At 36.9% G+C, this 9,989-nt stretch overlaps 1 protein-coding gene across 3 annotated transcripts in view; it reads left to right on the top strand.

Moving 5' to 3' along the window:
- Positions 1 to 6,719, top strand: part of ppp1r16b (protein phosphatase 1, regulatory subunit 16B) — a 44,850-nt gene extending 38,131 nt beyond the window's left edge. For all 3 annotated transcript variants that reach the window (XM_089134559.1, XM_039654309.2, XM_089134560.1), the window contains 5 exons: positions 113 to 238; positions 741 to 816; positions 2,321 to 2,450; positions 3,176 to 3,311; positions 4,404 to 6,719. In XM_089134559.1, the coding sequence (XP_088990685.1) occupies positions 113 to 238; positions 741 to 816; positions 2,321 to 2,450; positions 3,176 to 3,311; positions 4,404 to 4,805 (870 nt within the window). In that variant the 3' untranslated portion in view covers positions 4,806 to 6,719. The remainder of the gene's footprint in view (positions 1 to 112; positions 239 to 740; positions 817 to 2,320; positions 2,451 to 3,175; positions 3,312 to 4,403) is intronic.
- Positions 6,720 to 9,989: the final 3,270 nt, after the last annotated feature.

The following is a 9,989-nucleotide window of genomic DNA, read 5'->3' as shown; positions in this document are numbered from 1 at the left end:
GGACAGAATATAGTTTGCGCAGTATAAAAACCATTACGTCTATGGAGAGCCTCCATTTCGATAGCTAATGTGTGACGTGTGTGTGTGTGTGTGTGTGTGTGTGTGTGTTCAGCTCCACATCGCGGCTGCCAACGGTTACGCTCAGGTCACAGAGACGCTGTTAGAAGGAGGAGCGAGAACAGACGTGAGGGATTCTGACGGATGGACGCCGATACACGCCGCCGCCTGCTGGGGACAGGTCAGGGGCCAGAACATCACATGATCATCAAAATATACTTTTTAAAATATGACATTGTGATTTTTTTTTTTTTAAATATTATCATGAATTTAACATTTTTTAAATATTATGAAATTATCATTTTTTAAATTTCATTATGAAATTATTATTTTTTAAATATGATTATGAATTTATCCTTTTTGAAATATGATGATGAATTTATCATTTTTGAAATATGATTATTAAAAATTACAATTTTTTTAAATGTGATTATAAATTTATAATTTTTGAGATGTGATTATAAATGTATCATTTTTGAAATATGATGATGAATTTATCATTTTTGAAGTATGATGATGAATTTATCATTTTTGAAATATGATGATGAATTTATCATTTTTGAAATATGACTATGAAATTATAAACTATCTATAAACAGAAATCAGTAATTATATGTCATAGGTTCCATTAGGCATTATCATAATGTGTCGTATGAAAGATGAATATTAATTTCCATAATCAGGTGCATGTGGCCGAGCTGCTGGTGTCTCACGGTGCCAATCTGAACGCCAAGACGTACATGGAGGAGACGCCCATAGGTACAGCTCTGATGACCTGCAACATCACATCATCATCTATAAACCACTGAAATGTTATGATAGGAAGCGGCTCATTACACCAGATCCATAAACACACAGACATATTGATTTGAGGAATAATTGTAGATTAGTTTAAAGTCGGCATATCCGCCGTGAAACGCTTCTGGAACAAGATCAGATGCGGGAAACAATATTACAATAATTAATGTCAACAATAATGATGTGCACAGGTACATCATTTAGGATTAATACTGTAATATTCCATAAAAAACAAGTCGATTTTGATTTCATAATGACTTTAAAGCTTCTACTAAGAAAAATAGTTCATTACCGATCTATCAACTATATGAACACTGGGCAAATATTAGATTTATTAGCGTTATTAATGTGTCTGGTCTTCCTCTGCTCTCAGCTCAGGGAATGTTGTTATTTTCTGGCTCCTTTATGACAGTTTATGTCGCCATAACATTAATATTGTCCTCTAAGGCTGTTTTTATTACAGTCAGTACAGTCATGGAGACTGGTTTAGGTTACAAGAGACACCAATTCAATTCAGTTAAAGGTCAAAATATTTTTTTTAAACAGTAATATTTTTCCAATTTAAATCTGATGTTTTTTGTATGAATATATAGTAAAGTGTAATTTATTCCTGTGATTTCCAGCATCATTACTCCAGTCTTCAGTGTCACATGACCCTCCAGAAATCACTCTAATATGAGGATCTGATGATCAACAAACAGTTATGATTATTATCAGTGTTGGAAAGAGAAGAAATAGACTAACATAAGCAATTATCTCATCTAACGAGCACTGATGTGAGATACTGACACCGTCTGAGAGAGTCTTTAGATGTTCGTCTCACACTTTTAAATGTTGCTTTGTGTTTCAGAATTCCAGAGAACATTCAAATGTAACAAAAACCTTTCAGGAATGGAATGTTCCCTCAACGTTCACACGCTCGAAACATCTTTAAAATATTCAGAAACTGCATGTTTTGAATGATCAGAGAAATAACATTTTCATAAACTTCATGGGAATATTAGCAAAACAACAACAAGAGCATTCTGGGAAGGTTCTCAAAATTATAAACAAACGTTCTTCAGTGACACTGATAGAGAGTCCGTTCAAAATTGTGTGGTTATTAATAAAAAGTCGCCCTGTAGTCGATCATTTTATCTCTTAAAGCTCATCTTTGATCACCAAAATGACATATTTAAGTGTTTTTCCTTCATTTTTTTTCCATTCGTTAAAACATTGTGAATGTAACTCGACACCCTCGTCTCATTTAGTATGTGCGGTTCTTATGAATATGCAAATGAGCCCCGCCTCCACTCACTCAGAGATCCACTGGTTGTCGATCACACGTTGATCTGATTGGTTAAAGGTCGTTTGTGACGTCAGAAACACCAGCGATTTCAGATATTTGCTTTTCTAACAGGACAAATTCATGAACATGTCAGTCAAATGTGTGTGTGTGTGTGTGTGTGTGTGTGTGTGTGTGCAGATCTGTGTGAGGATGAGGAGTTCAGGAATCATTTGCTGGAGTTGAAGCACAAGCATGACATCATCATGAAGTCTCAGCTGAAGCACAAGACGTCTCTGTGTCGTCGAACCAGCAGCGCCGGCAGCCGAGGGTAATGCTAATGCTAATGCTAACACTAATAATGAAGGATACGTTAGGGTTCTGCAAACTCAAGGTCACTTTACAATATGACACAAATAAAGAACTACTGTATGTGTGTGTGTGTGTGTGTGTGTGTGTGAGTATGTGTCCCCCTGCTGGACACTCGCAGAACTGCAGCTCAGCACAACACCAGATCCAGCTTGACTCCTTCACTCCAGCGCTGTCAGGATGCCTGAAAACATCAATTACAATTTCTTTCTGAAATACTAGCAAAATTCGAGTCAACATTTGAAGTGGATCAAAACCAGTTCATCAAAGTTGTCCTGAGACAAGAACGGGTACTGTTCAAAATTCATGTTTAACTTTGATGAACGGTTTTGATCCACTTCAGGTGAGGAAGCTGTTCAGTGCTTAACATTACAGGACAGAAGTGCAGTATGGTCTCCTGTGTCCACAAGAGGGCGCCGCGAGCGCAATATCAACCAATCAAGCATCGCATCTTTTATTGAAATGAAATGACATTCACTTTTGAGATAATTTTAATTTAATTAAATATATTGTCCTTAATGTGCATGCAAGGAAAATCAGGTTTCAGTAGTGCATAAAACTGTTGCACTCATAAACAGAATCAGTGATGCGAGCGTCGTCAGATATGAGTGACATGAGTGATGTGCGTTTGCTCTGAGGGAGCCAATCAGCACAGCTCTCACTGGTGGATGTAACGTCTGCTCGCAGGAAAGTGGTCCGGAGGGCGAGTCTGTCGGACAGACACAATCTCTGCCGGAAGGAGTATCAGACCGAAGCCATCGTGTGGAGAGGAGGACGAGAAGAGGAGCGCGAGCGAGAGTCGGATCAGGAGAACAGCCTAGCGGTGAGCAGACACTGCCGTTCAAAAAAAACTAAAATATAGAAATATATAGAAAATGAGTTCGTATACACATATCTCAGCCTATGTACAGTAGCACCTATGTACACCAAACTTTCCAGTTATACACTTATGTATCCTGAAGATATTTTCAGAGGGATTTGTTAATAGATCGTTACTGGCCTGATTTATGTGACATTTTAATATTAAAAAAATATGGCGAAAATTGATTTTTTAAGGGTATGGACAGTATATTTTGATTTCCTTGGTAATTTAACTTTTTTTTTCATCTTGTGTGTAAAACAAATTTTGCACCTTGCTTTATCATATGTTTAGATCTATCCACCGAAAATATGCAAAATTGCTCATATTTAATGAGATAATGCCTAATTTGCATAATTAAACATACAAATTTCATAATACAATCTTACAAATATAATTAAAAAAAAATAAATATAATACAAACTTATAATACATTTTTTTATATAGTTGTGTAAGTAATCAATTAAGGAGGTTTCATGATGATATCTATTATTTAAAAATGTATACCCTATTCACCTAGTGTTTCGCCTTAAAAGTTGGTATTTTGCATATATATATATATATATATATATACATAAAAAAGCCGGTGAGCCTCCAATATATCTTTGCTCTGACCCTTGACTATCGATCTAAAAACTTAATTTCCTCATCTTGATTGCCTACTTACAAAAAAATTAGGAGAAAATGGTCCAATGACTGTGCAAGATTTGTCGGCCATTTTGATATGCAAATTAGATGGTAAAAAACTCTGAATTTCGCTTGGGTACCAGTTTTATTGAAATATGTAAGATAGGCCGGTACCCGACTTGTACCCATAATGCTCCTCACTTTCACTTTTTGGGTATATCCCATCTAGACTAATACAGGCGAAGCTCCAATAATGAGAACATGCTGCAAAAGTTCATTTATTTCAGTAATTCAACTTAAAAGCTGAAACTGATATATTATATAGACTCATTACATGTAACGTGAGATATTTCAAGCCAGCGCTGTATAGAGGAAGGAGTGAACTTGTGTTTGTCTTCTTGTGTGTGTGTGTGTGTGTGTGTAACTCAGGCTGATGACGGCTCACGCGCGCCGGGGATCCTGAAGGACGGCGGACGACACAACGGTTGCGTTTCCGCTGCAGCGCCGCCCGCTTCTAACGGCGACCCCGTGACCCCTGACCCCCACGCCCCCACGACCTCCACTGAGGAGTCCAAACCTAAAGAGCGCGCGCAAACGCTGTCCGAACTCAAAAAGCAGCGCTCAGCCGCTAAGCTCCTCCCACACCCCGTCCTCAACGGTCACATGGGCAACGGATCCACCAATCCCGAGGACCCGCGCATGCCACAGGTCTCGTCCAATGGCAGCGCGGTTTACTTCACGCCGGCCAGCGGAGACCCGCCCCTCCTGAGATTCAAGCAGCCAATCGAAGACGAGGATCCGAAGAGTCACGGCTGCTGCTGCGTCTCGTAGATCCGGCCAATCGCATGATCCCAAGCGTCTGATTGGCCGATGGAGGCCTGATTCATCCGATTTAGTTTTCATTCTCAAACACAGAGGGGAACGTGTTCCTGCACACGGCGGATCACGGTGGGAGGGTTTATGGGTAATTATTTATTTCATATCATCAGTACTGGCATGTTAATTTGGTGTCTGTCCGGTTGATCGTGAAACTGACAGCAGAAACAGCCAATAAGGTTCTAGTGCCACTCTCGTAGCCCCTCCCACTCCTCAACACTCACCTGCCAATCACAGGATCCCTTGCGTCTGATTGGCCGATCGAGGCCTAATTCATCCCCAGAGATTTGGTCCGATTTTGAGATGCGTTTCTGTAAAACACAGAGGTGCGCGTGATCCTGCACAGGGATCATGGGTAATTATTTATTTCTGATCAGTTCTTGCATGTTAATTTGGTGTCTGTCCAGTTGATCATGAGTCTTGCAGAAACAGCCAATGAGGATCCAGTGCCACTCCTGTAGCCCCTCCCACTCCTCAACCCTCACCTGTCAATCACAGGATCCCAAGCATCTGATTGGCTGATGGAGACTTTTTTTTCACTCTCATTCCGAACCTGGAAGTTTCCAATGACCTCTTTTTGAACCCTGACCTTCTGAAACAGAAGGAAAATGATGTCATTCAGGCGCCCAAGGTTAGATGAGTGAACTATGCTTCTCTTTTTCACTTCCAGCCTCATTCATTGCTCCAGAAGTAAAGCACCGCTCTCCTGTACAGTATTTATTTGTATATGTGCATAGAGCCACTGTTCTATAAGATTATTTATTGTATGATAAGAGAGATGAGTGACAGATGCGTTCAGTATTTAGTATTTTTCTATGAGAGTGTTATAAAGACCAGATGAAGTATTCGATGTCCAACTCACATTTCACACTAAAATCACATTACAAACACTTTCAATTCAAATAACAAAATATATCAGATTGTTTTCATGAGATTTCGCTTATTTGTTATAAATATAATAGTGCCGGGCAACGATTTAAAAAAAAAATGTGTGTACTCTGTACTGTGTATATAATTATTTTGTGTATATAAAACACACATATGCATGATGTATATATTTAAGAAATATTTGCATGTATATATATTTATACATAATTTATATTAAATATAAATAAAACATTTTTCTTAAATATATACATATAAATATATAAATAATTATACGCAGCACACACAAATATAATGTAAACGCAAGCTTTTATTTTGGATGCGATTAATCGTTGCCCAGTACATTTTTTTATTTTATTTTTGTTGTATTTTGACATTATTTAAATGACCGTTTAACCCAAGCGCCGCAGTGAAACTGACTGCACAAACACTTTCAGTGCAAATAACAAAATATATCAGATGGTAACTTTTCATGAAAATAATGTGAAATGTAAACGTGTCTGTGAGCGTTAGATGTCAAATATGAAGGAAAGAGTTGATGACCCCTTCGTGTCCTGCTCGTGATGCTCCCTATGAAGGGTCCGGAGCGCGTGAGGTGATTATTGATCTGTTATGATCCGTTCCGCATGTTCTCAGTTCATTCTCACGGTGCCAAAAGTCTTCCGGATGATTGACGGCAGAATCGGCCAATGAGGTTCCAGCGCCGCTCCTGTAGCCCCTCCCCCTTCACGTCGCTCTCGCGTCCGAGGCGGGAAAGAGTGTAAATAACCGTCGTTTACTGTAAAGCGCTGATCACTGAGGCGGAGCGGTGTGTGTGTGTTATTATCAAACTGAAATAGAGTTCTGCTCATTTCTACTGTCTGAACACAGAGGAATATGATGATGAAGATGAAGGAAAGAGCATCACAACTACTGATTTTATAATTACTGGAATACACTGATCACTGTATTAACATATTTGCAATAAATTGTATATTTTGTTCAGTTTCTAAATCCCTCTGGTTCTTCTGTCATCAGTGTGTGTGTGAGTGGGAGAGAGAGAGTGTGTGTGTGTGTGCAGGGATGTTGTTGAGGGAAGTGAGTCAGCAGTGAAGGAGGAGAACACGTGCTGACTGTAAATATTGAGTCAGTGTGTTTCTATCTGTATTCCTCTTCTGTGATCCTGAAAACACACACACACAGACTGGTGAAACTCAGTCACACACACACACACACAGTGAAAGTTGAAACTAATGAACCTTATTGTAAAGTGTCGAGTTGTTAAATAGGCTTATAAGATAAAACAATGAAAATTGTATATGATGAATATTGTAATGGTGTGTGTGTATCTTAAAATGTGGAGTAGGATTTACTTGAAAAAAGCTAGGCAACATTTTCCACTCAGAAAATGCTAGTAAATTTACAAAGATTTGCCAAGTAAAAACCTAAACACATTTATCAGTAGCTTTAATTAGAAAGCTTAAGTTAAAATTTACTTGGAATATGGAATTAAGTAAACTTTACTTTAGTTAAGTGAAAGTAACAAAGAATATAAGTAACTTGGCTAGTAAAAGGTTGATTAATATCGATTTAGTTGTAATTTCCTTTGCTTTCCATTTCACTCAAACATTTTTATTGAATTATAACAGTCATTTATAGTATGTGTTTTACTTAGCCTATCAAAGTAATTTATACTTCATCATGTCAGATGTCAAACATGATGTGAATGCAAAGACCTCAATACTTGGTAAACAATGCACAATGACGGTAACATTTGATGGATCGTTTTTGTGTTTGAATGTGTCACTATGAGCAGAAAATTTCCTCAAAATGTCACAAAATGGCAAGTTACTAATCCTGACAACAAAAGCAATGATAAACCAGTGTAAATACAGCTGGAAACCAGTGAAAAATGAACCTCATTAATTATTCAAGGTCCAGTGCATGATGGGAAGTCCAGTATCAGAAAAGTTGAGTAATTTTTACTTTATTTTATTGAGTTCATATTTATGCTTTCATTTCTACTCGCTTGAACTAAGTACTGACATTGAATTTACTTAGTAATTTAGTTTTTAATTCTTGCCTGAACTAACTTTTTCTTGTAAATTACATTGTTGTTTTTTTGTCAGTAGTATTTACCTTACCAAAAAATCATTTTTTTCAGTGTATGATCAGCCAATCACAGCGCAGAAGCTCAAAGTGCTCACGCAAACATGATCAAGATCTGCCGAAGTCCACAAGAGGAAGTGATTTAAGTGACAAGACGTGTTTGTCAGACGGGCTGGTGTGTGTGTGTGTGTGTGTGTTTCAGAAACGGCCGATTGACCAGGGATTGATGGGGTGAACATGCCTTTTTGAGGTCAAAGGTTAGAGGAGGATGACTTGACACTGGTTCAGCTAAGTGACAGACAACACTCACAAAGTCACTCGCATAATCACTGTTTACAGACGAACTACAGCAGAACACACACACACACACACACTCTCTCTCTTTGAGTTTCTATGTGCGTTTCAACATCAGACACTGAGTGGTCTTTATTAAACCCCCTCTTTATCTCCTAAAGCAGCAGTGTGTGTGTGTGTGTGTGTGTGTGAGCAGGGTGTGTGTGTGAGCAGGGTGTGTGTGTGGAGTCCTGATGGTGTAATAATCTCCACAGCTCCACCCGAGCAGACGCTGAGTTGGAGAAACGCCTCACACACTCCCGAGTGACGTTTCTCCAACTCTCGTCACTAAAGCATCAGTGGAAATATTAATATCACAATATTGTATTTATGTGCTGCTGTGACATATAAATTTCCCCCCTGGGGATTAATAAAGTAAATCAATCAAATCACAATATTAGTGAATAAACTTCATTCTCCATTAGTTAATGAGGAGATAGATATTCTACGGCAAACCGTTTCAGCTTTTATTCATTTCCAGGAACAATTGAATTGCTGATATCTGTACTTGTATTTTCACTAGTGAAATCTCACCAAAAATTGTTGATCAAGAATTGATTTTTTACTACTAGAAATATCATTTTTGATATCAATAATTAAATTGTCACTGTTGAAATGTCTATTCTTCTTGATATCAACAATTCTAAAAATGGTCATTTTTGATATCTGGAAATGTATTTCTGATATCAATATTATTTCAGATATCTAAAATGGCTTTCTTACTAGTAACAATCACATTCATGATATCAAAAATTAACATTGTCACTAGTAAAAATTGAATAATTGGTCATTGTTACTATAGCAATTCAATTGTGGATTTCACAAATAGACATTTCAACTGTAACAGTTCAATTCTTGATATCAAAAATAAAGGTTTTTACTAGTAATAATTGTATTTCTGATATGTGAAATTGGTATTTCAACTTGTAAGAAATCAATTCTTGATATCAACAGTTGGTTTTGAATGGCAGCCTATGGTGACATTTCACTAGTGAAAATACAATTACCGATATCAAGAATTCATATCCTGAAAATGAATAAAAGTTAAAACATGTGTCCTTAATTATAAAAAAAATGTTCTTTTAATAACATCAGTCTGATTGTGCAAGTGTGTGATGTGATTATGAGTTTCAATCTGTTGCAATATCGCCTCATGGTTGAGGTTTGCTTGTGCAAGACATTTAGAACAATAGTGACTCGTTGATAAAAGAAGCATTTTAAATGTGATTATTATTGTCAAAGAAATAAAATATGCTATATTCTATTACAAATAAATGCTTTTCATCAAAGAATCCTGAAAAATAAAATGTTTCAGGTTCCAGAAAATGTGTTCAACACTGATAATAATCATAAATGTTCTTGATAATCAGATCATCATATTAGAGTGATTTCTGAAGGGTCATGTGACTTTGATCACAGGAATAAATTACACTTCACTATATAATATGTTCACATAGAAAGCAGCGCATTTACATTATAATAATTTTACTGTATTTTTGATCAACTAAATGATACAAATAATGCATAAATATAATTTAGTATCATAAAATCCCCTAAAAATGCTAAAACAAATGATTGAACTAAAATATAGTCTGATAATTATATTGTATAATTATATAATTATATTAATTATAGCTATAAAGTTCTGTGGAACGCCTTGCCTTTGCCTGTGGCCGACTCGGTCGATTATTTTAAAAGGCATCTTAAGACACTGTTATTAAGACACTGGGTTTTATTTTGGGCTCTTTAAATGTTGTAATTTTTTACTGATTGTATACTGTTTTATTTTGTGGTTGCACTTTGTGATTCTATCTGTGAAAAGTGCTTTATAAA

The sequence above is a fragment of the Pimephales promelas genome, chromosome 8 (assembly GCF_988280905.1).
Source record: "Pimephales promelas chromosome 8, fPimPro1.hap1.1, whole genome shotgun sequence".
Taxonomy (NCBI): Eukaryota; Metazoa; Chordata; class Actinopteri; order Cypriniformes; family Leuciscidae; genus Pimephales; species Pimephales promelas.
The sequence above is the reverse complement of the archived record's forward strand: the minus strand, read 5'-3'. Positions and strand labels throughout refer to the sequence as shown.